Source organism: Vitis riparia, chromosome 7, assembly GCF_004353265.1.
Source record: "Vitis riparia cultivar Riparia Gloire de Montpellier isolate 1030 chromosome 7, EGFV_Vit.rip_1.0, whole genome shotgun sequence".
Lineage (NCBI taxonomy): Eukaryota > Viridiplantae > Streptophyta > Magnoliopsida > Vitales > Vitaceae > Vitis > Vitis riparia.
The window spans coordinates 8,040,513-8,060,113 of record NC_048437.1 but is presented as its reverse complement, the minus strand read 5'-3'; the positions used below and the strand labels follow the sequence as shown (position 1 = coordinate 8,060,113).

At 35.7% G+C, this 19,601-nt stretch overlaps 3 protein-coding genes across 3 annotated transcripts; 1 reads left to right on the top strand and 2 right to left on the bottom strand.

Moving 5' to 3' along the window:
* Nucleotides 1–5,171: 5,171 nt before the first annotated feature.
* Nucleotides 5,172–5,900, bottom strand: LOC117917418 (NDR1/HIN1-like protein 6). The gene has a single exon (XM_034833685.1). The coding sequence runs from the start codon at nucleotides 5,898–5,900 to the stop codon at nucleotides 5,172–5,174; it is 729 nt and encodes a 242-aa protein (XP_034689576.1).
* Nucleotides 5,901–9,406: 3,506 nt separating this feature from the next.
* On the top strand, nucleotides 9,407–10,304 carry LOC117917580 (PLAT domain-containing protein 3-like). Its single transcript, XM_034833895.1, has 2 exons — nucleotides 9,407–9,508; nucleotides 9,597–10,304. The coding sequence occupies exons 1-2, from the start codon at nucleotides 9,440–9,442 to the stop codon at nucleotides 10,077–10,079; spliced, it is 552 nt and encodes a 183-aa protein (XP_034689786.1). The 5' UTR covers nucleotides 9,407–9,439; the 3' UTR covers nucleotides 10,080–10,304.
* A 4,501-nt stretch (nucleotides 10,305–14,805) lies between these two features.
* LOC117917911 (TPR repeat-containing thioredoxin TTL1) lies at nucleotides 14,806–19,274 on the bottom strand. Its single transcript, XM_034834381.1, has 7 exons — nucleotides 17,304–19,274; nucleotides 16,955–17,150; nucleotides 16,653–16,825; nucleotides 16,214–16,547; nucleotides 15,893–16,103; nucleotides 15,704–15,804; nucleotides 14,806–15,510 (listed from the first exon to the last, which is right to left on the bottom strand). Exons 1-7 carry the CDS (start codon nucleotides 18,275–18,277, stop codon nucleotides 15,358–15,360), a joined length of 2,142 nt encoding a protein of 713 aa, XP_034690272.1. The 5' UTR covers nucleotides 18,278–19,274; the 3' UTR covers nucleotides 14,806–15,357.
* Nucleotides 19,275–19,601: the final 327 nt, after the last annotated feature.

The window sequence follows — 19,601 nt, the reverse complement described above, 5'->3', positions numbered from 1 at the left end:
TCTTCTAATAATGCCAAAATGTTCAGCTTAAATAAACCCGTACTTTAAAACTAATACAAGTTCTTTTCTGGAAAAAAAAAATGGCAATGGTTCAGCAGAGGTGTTTGGTCGGCACATAGAGCGTGCACAAGAGTTCAAATCCAGGCAAAATGCAATAAAATTTGCGTACTTTCCAAATCAACTAGAAATTGTGTCGCATCATCTGCTAACTCAGGCGCCCCAATACATACTGTTGCCTCACTCTTCTTATTTCAGCAGACAAGACAACGTACAGCTTAATATTAATATTCAAGGATTTGTACGTTTGCAGTATGGATGGATGTTAACCTCTTTACAACTTCAAGTCTCGACCCATTCCCTCATTACAATGAAAGGTTAGAATTGTATCCATGACCAGTACCCCTAAGGATTACTTTGAAACCCAAATCCACTCGTGCCAGCTGAGTCAAGACTCAAGGGTGGTTGCTATGGAGGGATCTTTTGAAGTAAAGCAAACTCTCAAACCTGGCATTCTATCTATTGGTTGATTGTAAATTATGGGTTTTAGTCTGCATCTTTACATTGATGGCTAAGTTTGTCAGACCTCCTTTGGGTTGAGAACAGCCTTTTTGATGAGATACCAGTACGGGCTATGGCCACTAAGGAGTTCCTGAAATTTGAAGTCTCAGAGGTGAGAGAGCTAGAGTTCAGTTGCATTTTAAAAGAACCAGAAACATATTCTGCCCAAGCATAGGGACTTGGTGCATAGCCGAACATAGGATGAGTGTACATGAATAATTGAACTCATATTCTAGATAGCTTAATGTCATTAATAGTATATAATGATGAATGTCTTCAACTTTTACCTGAATATAGGTTTGCTATTCATGCGTGATAGATATGATTTTATGGATTCTTTTTTCAAATGGCATCGCACATAATCATTGCCATATTATAACCATGTATGCTTTATATATCTAAGGGCAATGATGCAGTTCTCTTTCTTGTTTTATTCACCATCAAACACCTTTCCAGCTTTGAAGAATAATGAGGAAACTAGCTGCAGCAATGAGATACAAAAACAGGCATGTAATCTTTACACTGTGCTGTACCACTTCATAGACAAATCCACAAAATTGAAGATAAAGATCATAAAAATTTATGGCTGAAGCACTGGAGATTAAGGAAATATGCTGGGCCCTCATAATGAAATATCCCCCTGTTCCATTTAACCGCATTTTCTCATGCTGAGTCAAAAGGATAAGTTATGAGGAAGATATTCGAGCGAGCTCTGAAAAGATGGTTCTTCATATCGATATCCCATTGAAACTTTTACTTTAGTGTCAACTTCATCATTTAGTTCTCTGTCTATAACAAGAATTAGAACTTTGATGCCCCCCGGCATCATATCTTATGGATAAATCCTTTCCTCGCACCATGGAGTCATAGAGAAGATAATTTTACCATCAACCAGTAGAGTCATAAATGGTTATAGTCAAACTTGTATCTCATATATTTATATATCTATATATATGTCATCTCTCTACATGTTCTTAGGTCAATAATTGGTGCAACATAGGGTGATTCTCTATCTGATGGAAACAGGACATTTACCTTTAGCTTTCAAGGATAACTGCCTCACTGCACTAAGGCCTCGTTGGGTTGCATTCATGTGAGAAATGATTCAGGTCCCTGAAAAGTGTTTTCTATTTGTCCCTAATATGTAAATTTTTTGACATTCTTTTAAACTGAAGTATACTGGCCTCACTTGCTCCTTTATGAGTAGTTGTAATCAAATGCAGCCCGGCTATAATCTATTGATTTAAAAAAAATATATACATTAATCTATTTGGTAATCTCATGTTAATAGCTGTCTCCGCTTTCACATACCATAATCTACATACAACCTTTCTTGAGACAAGGGAAAAGAAAAAATTTGGGATAACTTTGATGAGCTTTAGAGATACCCTTTTAAAAATATAAGTTGGCATCATAATAGGACAATAAGAGTGATCAATATAAAATTTCACAACACAAGTTGTATGAATTTGACTAGATTTTTTTACAAAAAAAAAAAAAAGTTGATCCATGAAATCATTTCCGCAGGAGATCCGGACCCATTGTTGTCGAAACAAGAAACATATTATAGGAAGCATGCACCATTGGAGAACGGGTTCTAACATATACATGATCCTTACAAACCCCACAAAGAAGAGGTCTTTTAGCTTATGGTATTAGGGACCTAGGTGGAATGTGGATTGAAGAATAGCCATTGCTCACAAACAGAAGAGCAGACGTATCCTCATTGGGTACTTAGATTTGAAGGAACCCCACCTGAGAGATGAATGGAATCTCCTCCATCTTTTTTTAACGTTTTCTTCTTCCTTTGTGAAGAGAGTGAGGAAGGATAAACCTTTTGGTTAGGTTGTGACAGGGAAACCCACCACTAGGTGAAGGGAATCTATGTATTGGGTTGAATGAGGAGTTGGAATCCACTTAAAAGAGTGTTTGATGTGAAGAAAACTCGTGGATTTTGCAATGGGGACACTAACATGGCTCCAAGTTTTTGACAACCTCGGCTCTTTCAGACGTGGAAAGATGGAGTCCACTAGATTCACCCCATCATTGGTGCCTTAACACAAATAAACTAAGCCCAGTGTTAACTTCAATTATTGGAGGGAAAGGAAAGAGAGAGAGAGAGAGAGAGAGAGAGAGAGAGAGAGAGAACCCTCCTCCCTATGCAAGCAACAGCCACTACCAATGCACCAACCCTTTTACTCCTATATCATTCGTGCCTTGCCTTTGGCCAAAAAGACACCTGTTTTCGATCTCGATTGTGCACTTTTATCTATTTTAATAGATATATGGGTTCTTGATCTTCGATGTTTTAGATACGGTCACGGCTGAATCCCTCTTGCTCCCACCAACCCAAACCCGTGAAATATGGTAATTATACTAATACTCATGTGAACCCCCTACACCAATCTCCATTATAATATACATAATCGTACTCCACATAATGCAAGGTCATATATAAATATAAAATTGGCTCAGTGTGTTTGGAGATGGCTCGAGAGTTCGAGAAAGGAGGGGTTGGCAAATGGCAATGGCAATGGCATGTCAGAGCTCATGCTGCCACTGCCATGGCGGTGGTCCTGTACCATACGTGTCTATTAACCGGGGATAGGGGAAATAGATTTGAAACACGTGTGTCGACGTCGGGAATCGGTCCCCGCATAGAGGGTCGAGCCAAGAAGGGTGGTGGTTTGTCTTGGAATACTATAAATATGTGTATACAGTGTAAGGAAGGGGTATGGTCGCGGGTGCCCAACTCTGTTCACATGGATTCCCATGTGACCCAGATGCCATTGTTATGGGGAACAAATGAATAGTGCCTATGTGTGATTTCTCCATTGATCCGAACCTGTCAGAACTAGTCTCTGAAATGTTTGAAAGAGATGCATGAAGGATGAGAAAATTTAATAATTGATGTGTGTGTTGTTGGGCCTTCGGTGGGTTACCTCACAGTCCTGATCAAAGGGCAGGCGAAAATGTCTCTTCGACTCAACTCTCACCTCACCTTCCATACATTTTTTATCATGGAAATGGAGGAAGCGACGTGAGAGTTGGACACTTAACATGCTTTCAACTAGTCAAGTGTGTGTTTTTTCCGCATTCAAGATTTTTATCACTTGTGCTTCCATTAAGATTTCATTGTACTGCTAAAGTATTGCAGAATGATGCCCCATCTTAACTCACTTTAAACTCCATGTATTATGACTTATTAACCATGTTATTGAAACCAGCAGGATTGCATTTTGAATCCAATAAAGATAGACATTGAAACCCGAAAAAGAGAGACATCATTTAAGACTAACCATGTGCTAAGTGCAAGTGAAAGTGCAAGTGAAAGTGCAAGTAGGAAAAAAAAAAGGTGGGGATCCGGAGGCTCCTTTTCAAAGTTCCATTATTACCATATTTTAAAGTATTTTTTGTGATGAGAAAAAGAGAAGGCCAGTTTTTAAAGTGTCCATTGTCTATTCTTCTAAAATAGTTATCATTCTTTCAAAGCTTCTCTCCTTTAATCCAACACTCTATTAAAGTATTCCCGTCCTTTGCAACATCGCATACAATTATTGTTCTTCTCCACTGCTCCTTTGTTTTTAACATCTTTAGGGGAAAAAAATAAGCTAACAATGGGCTTCCACTATTGTGTGGTACATCTTCCCCATTCTGTATTTTGGTTGGTGGGTTCCGTTGTCTTACCTTGCACATCACTTTGTATTTTATCTCTACTTACACTACTTTAATTGTTTGCATCGGCTAATCTAATTTTGGAGCTTCTCAATTCACCCAACTCCTGCTTTTCTTAGTTGTAGTTTTGGACGAAGATTTTGCCCCAAAAACGAAAGCAATCTAAGAAACTATAAACGCCTGGTAGGTTATTTCCTCCACCAACTCAATAACAAGTGATGCGATTTTATTAAAAAGGAAATTGTGGGTGCCCTTACATCCATGAAAATGACACCAGACATTGTAGTCCAAAGGAAATGAGCCGCCTTGTGGGCTTCAAAAAGACCAAGTCCATTTCCAAATTAAGTTCATGAGTCTTACATATTTTAATTGGATGGGCTCAATTTTAAGCTTTCCTTTGTGAAAAGGCCTCAACACATCATGGGCCTTGATTCTTTGAGGCACATCTGGGCTCGGTCTTGGAATCTCATAGAACTATGGGTGTGACAAACAATTAGCTCTGCTCATGCACTTAACTGACCAGACACATCCTTAAATTTTTTCTTACTTTTATAAATATTTAACAAATGATCAAACGTACCCCTATTTAAGTTGAGAAACAAATCATTTATTGTTTATACTTTTATGGGTTGATCGTACTCGTAAACTGCAAGCAAACCCCAACGTGGATGACCATATTATTGTCTCTTAGGCTCTAGGTTGCTGATGGTAATGCAAGAAAACGAAGCCAATGATATATAACATCCAATATCCAATCAAAAACTCTTATAATGTACAATTTGATTTGGAATATATGATATCTATACGTAGTCTAGCGCAAGATATAGAATATTAAGACCCATCTAATGTTATGCTTGCATGAGCCGCTATTTATAATAATTTGCGAGAGGGGTGAATTGGAATACAAAGTAATCCAGGATGGCCGACAACCACCATCTTCATTTGGGCGCCACCTTGATAGGGCATCTTTGATATAGTATGCGAGAGCTGTTGGCCAATGTGTTCACCCTAAACTTACAATCGAACACCAGCTCCTCAATCCATATCTTCGTCGTCCAGATCTTCATCCTCACCGGAACATTCATTGTGAGGCCTAAAGATAGAGGCAGCTTGGACGTGGTGTTTAGGATGCTGTTTCGGATTTCATGAGGCATCGTCTTGTTTGAGGCTCTGAGGACCATTTGCACCGCACTTGAACTCTTGTCTCCTTGGGCGAATGTTGGAAACGGCCCAGTAGCAACGCTTTTTTTCTTGAAAGAGAGGGCGGCTCTTCCGCCCTTCTCATAACCAACACCCACTCTGTTGTTGGGATTCTTGGCTTTCAAGGAGATAAAAATCCGGGGATGTTTGGCTAGTGGGTGTGTGACGAAGACATTGGAGATTGCGAGTTTAGGATATTTGGGGCTGAGAAGGAGGTAGATGACTCCAAGGGATGTGGCGACTATAAGGACGAGTGAAAAAAGAATGAGTAGGGTGACAATAACACGGGGACGATTAATGAACCCTCTCTTGTTGGAGGGCTGGTGGGGAGTTTCAGAAGCGGAAGCGTTATAGGGAGGAGGCAGACGGTGGGCTTCATCGTTTGGGAGGGGGAGGGTGTTGGTGTCGGAGCGGAAGCCTGGTGATGGGTGGAGAGGGGGAGTAGGGTCATCGAGAGTAGGTGCCATTGTGGAAATGGGGTGCGGTGCACAATGAGAAAGGGCATGGTGATGGGTAGTAATAGGGGTGAGCAGTTTGGAAGCTGGGGTGGCAGTGGCATGGGTTGGGAATTGAGAGGTGCGGGAGACATGGGGACGTTACAGCAGATACAACCAATAATCCATGAGAGACCCTGCGTCACTTCTTTACACTTATCCTCTTCCAACTAATCAAGCCTCCGATCCTATTTTTGTATCTTTTCCAATTAATCCGGCATCAACTCCTCGCTCCACACTTTTCAGTTGCACAAATTCAAGTTGTAAAGCTGATTTTAGAACCATCAACTGAAGTGACCTATGCTCGTTGGGCCTCATAAACCCCAGACCTATTCCACAACTTGGGTTGGGCCTTCCCACCCGTCTTTCTGCTGTTGGATTTATTCAAATTCAAATTTTCAAATAATATTAAATTACTTTCTAATTTGACAAATCTCTATCTATTTGACCGTGTTAAAATTCATGTTGAATAATATTCGTAGTATCAAACTGCTACCAAGTTTACAAATCTTTCGAAGTCCATGAATGGTATACCAATTCCTTATCAAAATTTTTAAAAATTGATAATCATTATAATTTCAATCATGCACGTCGATTTTTGCTTTTTTTTCTCAATTTGTCACTTAACATTATCATGGTGTCCTTTTGCTTTACTTACTATTTTGAGACTAATTTTATTATTATTAAATATTTATTTTATATTAATATTACTAATATTAGTATTATTTATATTATTTTTGTATTATTCATATTATTATTATTAAAAAAATTACTTAAGTAATTTTAGTCTTATTTTTTGAAATATTAATAATATTATACTTATTATTATGTTATAATTTATACTATTAATATTATATTAATATTATTATTCATATTGTGACTATGCTTATTTTATTATTATATTATATTATATTATTGTTGTAAGTTATCCTAGTTTTGGTACATTAATTTTCAATAGACAATAAACTTAAATGCTTAAAGAAAGTAAATATATATATATATAGGTGGTTTATGTATGTTATACAAAAAATCATAAGTAATTGTTCACTAGCACTAAAAATCTAATATTTGATCATGTCAAAGACAACATACTCATAATGCATTTTCCTTAAAATAAAAAATAATTTAAGTATTTATTCTTAATTTAATTATAAACATTTATCTATTTATTATTAATTTGAATTAGAGTAGAAGTCTACCATTAGTTTAAATTAAAATAAATGGTAGAATTTGAAATATAGTACACCTTAAATGTATTTGTATATAAATATTTATCATTATCAATGAGAATAAAAAATCATAATTTTCAAAATTCTCTTTACCTCTTGTTATGGTGCATTAATGTTATATAGGTTTGTTATAATAAATTTAGATCGCTTCGAAGTATTTTAGCTAATAATAATGACTTGTATAGTTACTTATTGTAGTTTTAATACATTTATACACAATGTTTACAAAAATCCAAAGTGTCATGAAAATGTTAAAAGGTATTGTTAGAATTGATAGTATGAGGTGACTTGTGCAAACTATGAAAAAGTATGCATGAATATTAACTTGCAATATAAAATAATATCATAAAGTATTATACTTATTACACCAACGAAAGCATTAATGTAAACATATTAAAGGAAGAACATAAAACTTAAGCAAATAACATAAAAAGTACATGGAGTTTTAACATAGTTTAGCTAATCATGTTTATCTCCACGGATGAAAGAGAATATTTCATTATATGATAGATAATATTATAAAAGATAAAAATTAGATACAACTATTGGTTCATTTGTATCTCCACCATAAACTATGAGTAGTTTTGTTCTACTAGATGTCTCTCTTTTTTACATCTCTATCTAATAACTTTTTCCTCTCAACCTATAATATTTAAAAAGATATTCTTATCAGCTTATCTTATTTTATAAAGAATCTAATTACAGTCACATACAAAGTTAAGAAATATTTTATATAATATTCATTTAAAAAAATATATATATATTCTAAATAGGAATTTGAGACATCTTCCCAATAATCTTCATCCAAAATCAAATTTATTAAGTCAATCTTCAATCTCTTCGTAATTTACCATTTCCTTGTAAGCATTGCTCTCCTTATGTGCCACTTTGGCCACAACATTCCTATTTTTTGTATCACGTTTTGATGAGAGAATAATTGACTTCACCTTAACCAAAATTCCTTTTTGCAATCATTTTTTGTGTTATGTTCTTCTTTACTCTTTTAAGACTTTCTTAGACATCTTCAACTAAAGTTCTCTCAAACTTCTTCAACCAAAACTTTTATACCACTTGTTGTACCCACCGAAGCATCAATATAAATATTTTAAAGGAATAATACAAAAATAAAGCAAACCACACAAAAGATATTCAAAATTTTAATTTAATTTTACCAATCATACGTACTTCCACAAATAAGAGAGAACATTTCATTATATAATAAAGAATATTATAAATGATAAAAATTAGATACAATTATTGATCCCTCTATATTTGTACTTTTACAAATAAGAGAGAACATTTCATTATATAATAAAGAATATTATAAATGATAAAAATTAGATACAATTATCGATCCCTTTATATTTTCATCGTAAACCGTGAGCTCTTTTATTTTACTAGGTGTCTCTCAGTTTTTCATTAAATTAAATGACTTTTTTTTCCTTTTTGTGATTCCAACTTTTAGTAAAATAGGAAAAAATATAATAATTTCCTTTCATTTCATTGATTTTTTTAGGAATAAACATGTGATAAGTAATAAAACTTGTTTAAAAATTGATTAAATGAGTTATATTTATCATTATGGGTCAATTTTAGAATAAAATTAAGAAATAAAAATATAAGTAAACTTAAAAATAAAAAAATGTCTTGTTTTACAATTTCGAACGTTCATAAAAAGTCATAAAATATAGATTGGAATTAATTTGAGAAAAAAAAAAAAAAGGACAATTAAATAAAGTTTGCCGCTTCGTAAGGTTGGAGAGTCGATCGCACATTCACACAATTCCTTCCCTTGTAAGTTGAAATCACAGGAGGGAAGAGGCTCCTCGTGATATGGACAATGAAAAAGTAAGGAAAAGGAGGGCCCACATGCAATTTCTGGGCAAGTGAGTCCAGAATCGGCCACACATGTGCCATTGTCATATGCCCCTTCCGCCACAATTTCCCCATATTCACCATCTTCATAATGAGCATGGAATCAAATTCATTATTAACGTGCCAACAAAACCATTTCCTCCGTCACATTCTTGTCTATCCACTTTTAATCCTACACGTACATCTGTCTCCTGCTGGCTTTCCTTTGTAACCATCAGGATTAATGTCGTCAGTTGATTTTCCAGAGAATAACACGTGTCCCTCAACAGCCTTCCCCAACTGTTGCGAAACACCAGATCATCCCGCGGATATGGTAAAAACCGTACCACCATGTGAAACATCGTCTCAAATTTGTGTATATAAAGGCGCGTTTGGATCGTATGATGTCTATCATACCTCCGCACAGCCATGGGACTCAACAATCTCTTCGTCCACCTCTTGATCCTCTTCTCCCTCGCCGTCGCCGGTCTATGTGATGCAAGTTTCCCGATATATGCTCCGTTTTTTTTTTTTTTTTTTTAGTTTATTTCTGGTTTTAACGGTGTTCGGAAATGGGTGATTTCAGGATGATTGCGTCTTCACGGTGTACGTGAGAACCGGATCTGCGATAAAGGGAGGCACGGACTCCATCATCAGCTTACGCCTCTACGACGCCAACGGCTGGTATGTCGAGATCCCTAACCTGGAGGCCTGGGGAGGGATAATGGAGCCTGGGCACAACTACTACGAGAGGGGCAATCTGGACATTTTCAGCGGGAGAGCGCCGTGCTTGACTGCGCCGGCGTGCGCCTTGAACCTCACTTCCGACGGATCGGGCGACCACCACGGCTGGTACTGTAATTACGTGGAGGTGACCACAACGGGGCCCCACGTACCCTGTGCTCAGCAGCTGTTTACAGTAGAGCAGTGGCTGGCCACCGATATCTCTCCTTTTGAACTCACCGCCATAAGGAATTCCTGTTCCTACGGCGTTGACCGTCTGTCTCATGCCGTGATGAAGTCTTCTGCTTCTTCTTCTTCATCTTCTTCTGCTTCGTCTAGTATGTAAGAAGTGAGAAGCAATTAAAATGTAGTAGGGTTTTGGATGTCTGCCATTTTAGAATGGATAAGATCCATCTCTTTCTGTCTCGGTCTCTCAGATTTGTACCCTCAGTGTGTGTATTACATCGCCCAATAGGGCTTCTTCTTTACCTTATCCCTCCAATACCTCCTCAAATGATGCGAATACAAGTAAATGTGAGACATCCCAAATTTGTTGACATTTTCATTTTTATTTATTTTTCCTTTTTGTGTGACGTTGAGAGAGCGTGTGAAAAGACAAGCAAAACCAAATTGACAATCTCACTAATAATATAATATGTCAACAATAAATTTATATAAATAAGTTCACCTTCTTCGGTAGTCTTATTTGCACCACCATCACCCTTCTGTGAGAGTGACAGGGGGTTTGACAGGGAAAATGGCCATTTAATGTTGGATCAAAATATGCCTATGGCATATACCTTGGATTTGTGGAGTTGAGAATCCGCTACAAGGCCCATTTATCACCCTCCTGATCTGGTTCCACTTTTTAAATACTTTTCCAAAGATCTATGGATCCACCATAATGTTAAAAATCCAAAGCCATTTTTTAAGTGGCTTCTCGGCCTTGTCTTAAAGCATGTCAAATAACATAACATGAGTATGTTTAGAAATTATTATAGAAAATATTTTTAGTATTTCTAATACTTGAATAATAAAAAATTTCAAAATATTAAAAATATTTCCTAAAATCATTATCAAACGAATTCAAAGTATTACAAATGTAAAATTTTAGTGTCCTACGAAGTTAAGTGGAATAAGATAAGACAATAAAATTAAGTTCTTCACTTTTAGATGTGAATGAAGTACTATATATATATGGATAGTGTTGGGTATTCTTTCAAGGGATTACCGAAGTTTATGGGTGTAAAGTATTTTAATTTATTTATTTTTCATGACATTTTTTAAATATATCATTTTTTTATTTTGATTTGATTTGATTTATTTTTATTTTGTAAGAATTTCTCATACAGTCTTACAAAGACTTGTTAATTTATCAAAGCAAAGACTCAAAATGTTTCAATTACCCACCAAATTTGTATGTCTATAAATACTTTTACAACTTAATAATTTTATTTAAGTTAAAATATGTTTGAGAAATAATTTAATATTGTAATCCTAAAATTAAAAATCATTTTAAATATTAAATAAAAATAGTTAAATAATTCTTAATTTCAAAATTCTTTTAATTTCATTTACCAATATATACAGTGAGTTAATATTTTACAATTATAACTTCACATCCACAACTTTTTTTTGTAGTAAATATTTTATGGTTCTTTTATATATGTATAATAACAATTTAAATATAAATGTTTAACAAGCAATTTTATAACTTAAAATTAATAAAAATAAATATTAGTTAAAATTAATGAGGATGAATATGTTAATTATTGATTTAAAGTGAATTTTAAATTGATTTTATCCAATAAGTATTAAGTAAAAAATCAAATAATAGATTTTAAATCAACAACTTAACTATTTAACTTAAAATTGACTTAAATCATCAAATACTAAGTATTAAATTAGCCAAGACCCCCTAAATCTCTATTTAATTTGTCTTAAGCATCGATTTGATTTTAGTTTTAACATGATTTACGTTGAGTATTAATTTGACTTAGGTTTTGATTTGATTTGATCTTAACATTACGTTAGCTTGATTCGAGTATTGATGTGAGTGACATTGAACTTAAACCCCTTAATTTTATATCAATGAAGTCCTTTTACGACATAAATTTTGAAACTTGAAAGCTAAATATTTGAATATTATGAAATTTGAGAAAGCCTCGAAAGGCCATGTTCTGAACACTTTGAAAAATGTGTTAAATCAATTTTTGAAAATTTTGGAAACCTTTTAAAGAGTCATCATGAACATCTATATATAGTTTGAAAACCTTGGAAAAAATAAAATTGAACCCCTCCTAAAGTTCTTTAAGGTTTAGCAATTTGTTTTTCAATTGTATTCGGGTTACTGAAAAATACTAAAAAATAAAATATCAATATAATTACAATTAATCAGAGGTTTATATATTTTTAAATTAATTAAATATTATATAAAAGAGCTAAAATATTAATAAAAGAAGACATTATTTGCTTATTTTCTACCTATTCATTTTCTTGTACGTTGTCTTGTTTTCCTTAATGATTTCATACCATTATCATTAATGGTTGAAAACATGCTCAAGTAATTTGTCATTTGGCTTGCTATACAGCTGGGGTGGTTTCCTTCAAGTCAGATCCCGAATGGTGATCAAGTCATCATGTTGTTTATTGGAAATTCCTTTTTCTCTTTCGCAGGAGGAACATCTGTCACACTTCAAATGCAATAGTGAGGTTTATTTATTTATTTATTTATTTTTTGTCCTTTTTTTGTCATAGACAGTTCATGTGAGTAAAGAGGCTTCTCTTTTAAGAAGCATATTATGTTGGTGTCAGCCAAGAATACAAAATAGGAAGATGTAGGACTTGTTTGGAGTTAAAAATGTGTTTGGTATTTTTTCTTTTCTTCTTCTTATAAAAACCAATTTTTAAGAAATTATTTTGAAAATAGGATATTTTAGACATATTTTAATTACTGTTTATTGTTTTCACTTGTTTTTTAAAGTTATTTTTTTGAAAAAGAATACACATATCAATATGAAGAATTATTGAAAATATACATACAAATAAATATTGTTTTTAAAAATATTTGAAAATATAAAAAATAATTAAAAATATTTTGTGTTTTTAAACAAATTATTGTTCTAAAAAACTAAATTTAACTTACTATCATATCTCTATAGATACACTTAGTTTTGATGAACTGGTCGAACAAAAGTTATTGATCCATTAATAGATTTCTAACTAAATGAAGCTTTAAGAAGTGCTAATATAGTGGAAGCTTCTAGAAGTGCTTACATGGTGGAAATTACTATTAGTTAGGCTCCAATAAGATTGTCTTCACACGACCCCTCAAACAAAAGAGAGATTCATTCACCTTGAGTTTAGCCTTGAGCTTTAAGAATTGAGTGATTGAAAGTGATTTTGTAAATAAATATGCTACTTGATCAACTAAAGGTACAAATTGAATATCTAACTCCTTTTGAAATACTTTATTACGAAAAAATGCATATCAATTTCGATATGCTTAGTTATAGCATGATAAACAAGATTAGCAACTAGTGAAGCTATACCCTAGTTATCACACTAAATAATTGCTCTAATCCTTAATTGAAGTCCCAACCATGTTACTAACTACTTAAGTCAAATTAACTTAGTTGTTACTCGAGTTAAAACTCAATATTTTGATTATGTGCTAAACGGAGTAACAACACTCTATTTCTTTGAATTTTAGGAGATAAGATTACCTACTAGATATATATAATAGCTACTAATTGATCTTCTACCGTTCAAACAAGTAGCCCAATCGATATTTGTGAATCTCATAAGATTTAAAGATTTGTTGGCAGAAAATGCAAACCATGAGTGATTATTCCTTTCAAATAGTGTAATACCCTTTTACAAGCTTTCTAGTAGATTTCCATTAGACTTTGCACGAATTGACTTAATTTGCTAACCATATATGAGATGTAAGGTCTTGCAACAATAACATATTTTCCATTGTATAGTGATATGTAATATTTTTCATTTTAACAAGCAAAATGATCAATCATGGTCATATATCCTTTTCTCAATAATTGCAATTGTAACTTTACTTGTAGTAATTTTACCTTTGATCTTAAGGTAAACAAATGCTCCAAAGTCATCCATACTTCATATGAAGTAGTGCATCAAACAACTTGACTTATAATCACATTCGACAAAGATGAAAGCAACTAACTCAACAGTAAGCAATCTTCTCTGTTCATTGCTCAAACTTAAGATTGATATTTCTAATATTATTTTTCTCTTCATCTTGAGACTCAAAAATTTTGGTGGACATGACTTTATGCCAAACAAGTAGCCTCCTATGTCTTGGCCTTGAATATCAAGCAATACTTGAGATTTTTATATGAGAGAATTATCATGATTGAGTGTTGTGCTAAGTGTGGTCACAAACAAAGAATCCAGATTTGTCTTTGGGTAATAGGTTCAAACTTGATGCGGTAAAAGCAATGTTTGCCTGTGATTGAAACATTTTATTACTTAAAGAGAAAATGATGGTCTGGGATATGATGAAAGATGTATTTTTCAATTAAGAGAAGGGGAAAGACAATGGAATCAAGAAACAAACATTAATTTAATAAATTGAATTTAGCTTATGAACAAAGTTGGGATCTTATGCACTTAAAAGTTCATTTGAACTTACTATCATATTTTATATATACACTTAGTTTTTATGGTAGATGCTTATATGAATAGAAACTATTAGCTAGACATAATTGAGATTGTCTTCACACAAGAGAGTCATTTAGATATCACTTACGATGTATGTAATATCATATGATGTATGAAATCATTGATGGAAAAATCAAAATGTTGTAATTATCAAAATGAATAATCAATTTGATGTGAATTCAACACATGTAAATTTATCTCCTTTTCATGTATCCTTTCTCATGACTGGCAAATGTCCCACGCTTTCACAAAATTTTTATGTATTCAAACATCTTTATTTTCACTTTTTTTTCTCTCATTTGAAAAGAAATAATATTTTAGTGTTTCAACTTGCCTTTTGAATTCCTCAATTCTCAATCAAAAGTAAAAGCCGAAAGACCAAAATTCTTCTTGTTGTTAATCATGGTTTTTGAAGAAACAAAGAATGCAGCCAAAGATGGAACAAACTTGGAGAAATCATTTTCCCTGTAAAACTACTCACAAAAATCAACAATTTGCCTAGCTGTGAGCCACTCAAATCTAAAACCCTTATAATGAGTAGGCCCCTCTCCACCAAGTCTACCACTTCAAATCTGCATTCTTTGCTGGACAAGTGGGCACAAAAAATATACAGTAGACAAAGGAGTAAGTAACATCCCCCTTTTAAATCCACGAAAAGGTACACACATCTATATAAAAGTCATTTGAGCAACTACTATTTCCAAACATATATTGCCTATCCCCTTTAACATCTCTGATTTAATTCATTGGGCCTCTCCTTTGTAACCTTCCGCTGCATGTTCCCTTTTGAGGCCCGCTATCCACGCCACTGCAATGGTTGATCTCATGTCTGTTACTACCCACTTTATTTCTGGCATTATGGTACAGAGGGGATGAGGAACCTACTATTGGTTTCCACCGTTCTCTCCTTTTTCTTCTTTTCTTTTTCTTCAGGTGTTATAGGATTTGACTGTGCTCTCTAACAAATCAAGGTTGTCTCCTGAAATTTCTTTGACCCTTGAGCCATTCTTGTATATTTTAAATGCTGGCAATGAGTTGACGCCTTCAGATCTTGCTATGTTAGGGTGCTCTTCAACCTCAACCTGTCATTGATTATAAGATTACAACTATGACCTGGCAAATTAAAATAGTGTACTCTGCATGAGAACTAATAATGGTGATGATAATACTCTATTTGAATTGGGAAAATTTTTTGTGTTACTTGATGACAACAATATTATCTGAAGTGTGTAATGAAGATATTTTCTTTAGAGTGATTTTAATAGGAAAAGAGACCTTGAGGAAGTTGACTGATGGGTATCTCTTACAGAGTTGTTCCATAAACTGTATCACTTGTTTGTTCCCCTCCCCACTACAAAAAAGGGCCACAGAGACACCTGCAATTAACAAAATCAACTCAGGCAACGACCTTGTTGGAAAAAATTTCCAGATGTGTTTTCTAGACATGCGAACAAGTGTAGTTACCAGGTGAAGTGGCAAAGTCTTTGAAACGTTCGTGGCTGGAAATGTGGACCACTTTGGAGCCACTAGTATATTTCATGTCCCTCACATCTTCCCCACGTTGTTTCTTGAGCTGTACCTGGGCCTCAAACATGGCCTTGCCCACTTCCTCATCTTCTGGGGTTTCTCTCATCAACACCTCATAATCTTGTATTGAAGCTTCCCATCTCCCCAACTGATAGTAATATCCAGACAACAATATCAGGATAATTTAAAGTTAATTCCATCCATTATAATAGTATTAATTTCTTCACTCATGGGAGTGACATTGGAGAGAGTTTTCACCTTAGCATTGCAATCAGCTCTTCTTAGCCTGGCTTTGCTGTAAGAGGGGCGAACACTGAGAGCCGCTGTGCAGTCCTCCACTGCTTTCTCGAATTGACCAAGCTTGGACCGACATGTGGCTCGGTTACATAACAACACTGAGTTAAAGGGATCATGATCCAGACCCTCTCCATATGCAGTACATGCCTCGGAGAATCTAGATGCTTTGAAGAGATCGTTTCCCTTTGCTCGAGCTGCGATCACCCCTCTAGTCCTCCTAACCACTATGCCCACCTCTTTATTATTGGAGTCAAGGCGAGCTGCTTTTTGAGCTGCTTCAAAAGCATCGTCCAATCTGTCCACCCATAGCGAATCCATGTAAAAACCCTCAATTAGGATTGCCCAGCAAAACATGACCTTATAATATGAGAATGAATGATGTCGGTCCAATAACACTAACCTGCCTGCAGCCAAATCCACCTGGGCTCTTATCATTAATAGATTAGCATTACCGTAGGGGCCAAAGAATTTAGTGCAGTCGTCCACACTGAAATAGGGAGATGCTGCCAATACAGCATCCGCTTCTTGGTGCCTGTGGAGCTTCAACAAGGCCTCCGCTTGCAAAGTATATATCTTTATTGGATGATGACAACAACCAAACAGAACCCAGGTCAGTGAATGTATACCCATGGCCTGATCGACATAAATAAGCCCAATTCTAGATATAGGAAAGGACTAAAATCTAATAAATTGATGGCTGACCTGTGGTGCTGAATCTGCCCCTGCAGATATGGTGTAGCCTGCTTCTTTGACTAGAGTGTTCCAATCTCTTAGCCTCCTAGCCTCGGTGCACTTGCTGAGATGGGCCTGAAGAGAATGAGCCTTGGCCATGTCCTCAGGATCAGATTCCGGTCCTGCATGTTTGAAGTGATATATGGCTTTTTCTGCTTCTCCTAATCTGCAGACACAAATATAAAATACAAACATATGAATCACAAGCTGGAAAAAAAATATATGCAAGAACATAAAACTGTTAAGCATTGTCTTCAGGTTAGATTCTGGGCGATTATTGGTACAAGTCTAAGAATCTAGTGGTTGGCAGTATCCTTACCTGAGATAGAGGTTTCCCAATCGTTGATGTGCTCTATGATAATAAGGTTCGATCCTAAGGGCTTCTCTGCACTCGAAAACTGCTTCCAGGAGCCTACCAAGGGCAGTCAATGCTGCACTCTTGTTGCTTCTGTATGAAGCCTTGTTTGGGTCAATAGAGATTGCTGCATCATATAAGGCCAAGGCTTCTGCAAATCTTCCATTCTTGTAATCTTCATTACCCATAATCTTTAATGTCTCAGGATCCATTCTAGTTGAGAGAGCTCGGCAGAGGGATGAGGGAGGTTCTTTCTCTCCATTGGGTTTCTTCACTACATTCCCCATTTGGCTACTCGAGTATTTCCCATTAGGCATGGAAGTCTCTTCTCTTGCAGCTTTTGGAAGATAATCCTGCACATTATTTGAAGTGAAATTGCCTGTACCGGGTTGCCTCAAGTTACCTAAATTGCTAAACAGCATGACATTGCTGGAGGAAGCTCGAACCAATGAGCTGTTTCCCTTTGAACTCTGGTGATCAGCGATCATGGCTTCCAGCTCCCCCGATATGCCAATTGCTTCCCTTGGTACCCTTCTTCCCTGGTTAACGTAAGCCTCCCTCTGTGACATTTTCATTGCACCTGAGCGCAACGATGGTTGCATGATTGCTTCATCACTTCTTCTTCCTTGATTTTGATTATATATTGGCGGGGTCTTGGTATGACTTGGGGAAGGTCTGATGATGGGTTTATCACCTAGTCCTGATGCCGCTTCTGACGAATTAGATTGGTTGAGAAAGGAGGTTTCATCGGAGCTGCTGCCTCGTCGCCTCTTTGAACTGGTAGTGCCCGAGACCCTGCTGATATTAATGCTGTTCATCGAGGGCAGTGAGCCTGTAGAGGTTGCTCTTCTCAACCAGAAAGTTCGCCGTCCAAAAACTGCATTCAGCAAGCCACAGCCCGAACTCTTATTTGGCGACGTGTCTACCATTTCCGTCATCGCTCTGTAACCCCTTCCGCTAAATTCTTTCTGACAGTGCTGAGATGGAAAGGGAATGATATCTTTCTACTTTCTAAGCTCTCATGGAGAAAAGTGTTGGCTAGCTGGTGGAAACGGAAACTTTTAGAAGAAAATGATGGGTGAGAGTGAAAATCAAATACCATGGATCAATGGCAAAAGATTTTCCATGGAAACTTGATCAAGTTGAAAGCAACAAACCAAGAGAGACGATCAAACCCACGCTGATAGACAAACTCAAAGAACCCATGCTGGGAAAAGGAAAAGAAAAGGAGAGAGGGAGAAAGAAAGGAGAGAAAGACGAAACAACCACTTGATCTTATGGCTTCCTTGGCAGGTCTCACAACATCGTGGAGTAGCTGCCAAGGAATAAACTCTCTTTTCTCGTCCCTCTTTCCGTTAGATAGATTAAATGAGATGGTATGGAGAGAGAGAAGTTGCAGAGAAGGATGACCATGGTTTCTATTAGAATGTACGTTGGCATTTTTTTCTCTTTCCCTTTTTTTAGGCTTTTTTGGGAATCGTTTCTACTGATTTTTGTGGGGTGGGAAAGGGGCACCTTGAGAGCCGGTCCTGGAAGAAATGAGGATCTCTAGACTATTAGAAAGAAAAGGTAGGTATTTCTACCATAAACCCATCATTTTCGGTTTGAAGTTTCAGTTATTCAATTTCCTTTTACAGCCGATATACAGGCATACACGCCCTGAGAAATGGGAGGAAGAGGAGATCACGTAGTTGAGTATGACCGCCCCACGTATGATATAACCCCACCAGCCACGAATGGGGTATGCCTTTACACCTACCCACTAGGCCATATCCTTTTCTTCTCTGCCTCTAACCTCTTATTTTGGTATCCTCCGGAGACGGGCGAATGGGTCGAGTAAAGGGTGCACCATCATATAACCGGATGTCCTCTTTCGATTCATACGGTCGGATTGTCGATGGAAGGGGCGGAAAGGGGAGTTTTTGGCCCTTTTCCCCGAACACAATGAATAGTAACAACTCGTTTGCTATGCTGGACGATTGAGGCTGTTCAAGACTATCATCAAGCAAAAGACTAGGAATATATTTGATAACGATAATAAGAAACATTTCTAATACTTAAAACTTTTTATAAGAATTGTTTTCAAATATTAAAAGTATTTCTTAAAATCACTGCAATACTAATTCGATTATTTGTCCAAGTCTCAAATTTAGCCTTGAACGGACTGAAATATGAAACTTATTGATGCAAACTTTTGCCGTACAATCGGATGCTTTGATGGCAACAAAAATCGTGCAAAGGCATTTTTGGGAGATGTAGCTT

Bases quoted from the DNA above. Each gene is read 5' to 3' on its own strand.
- LOC117917418 (XM_034833685.1), bottom strand. From the start codon at position 5,900: ATGGCACCTACTCTCGATGACCCTACTCCCCCTCTCCACCCATCACCA.
- LOC117917580 (XM_034833895.1), top strand. From the start codon at position 9,440: ATGGGACTCAACAATCTCTTCGTCCACCTCTTGATCCTCTTCTCCCTC. The intron at 9,509-9,596 runs GCAAGTTTCCCG...GGGTGATTTCAG, and splicing joins CCGTCGCCGGTCTATGTGAT to GATGATTGCGTCTTCACGGT.
- LOC117917911 (XM_034834381.1), bottom strand. From the start codon at position 18,277: ATGACGGAAATGGTAGACACGTCGCCAAATAAGAGTTCGGGCTGTGGC. The intron at 15,805-15,892 runs GTAACTACACTT...TGTTAATTGCAG, and splicing joins AGACTTTGCCACTTCACCTG to GTGTCTCTGTGGCCCTTTTT. The intron at 15,511-15,703 runs GTCTCTTTTCCT...AATCAATGACAG, and splicing joins CATCAGTCAACTTCCTCAAG to GTTGAGGTTGAAGAGCACCC.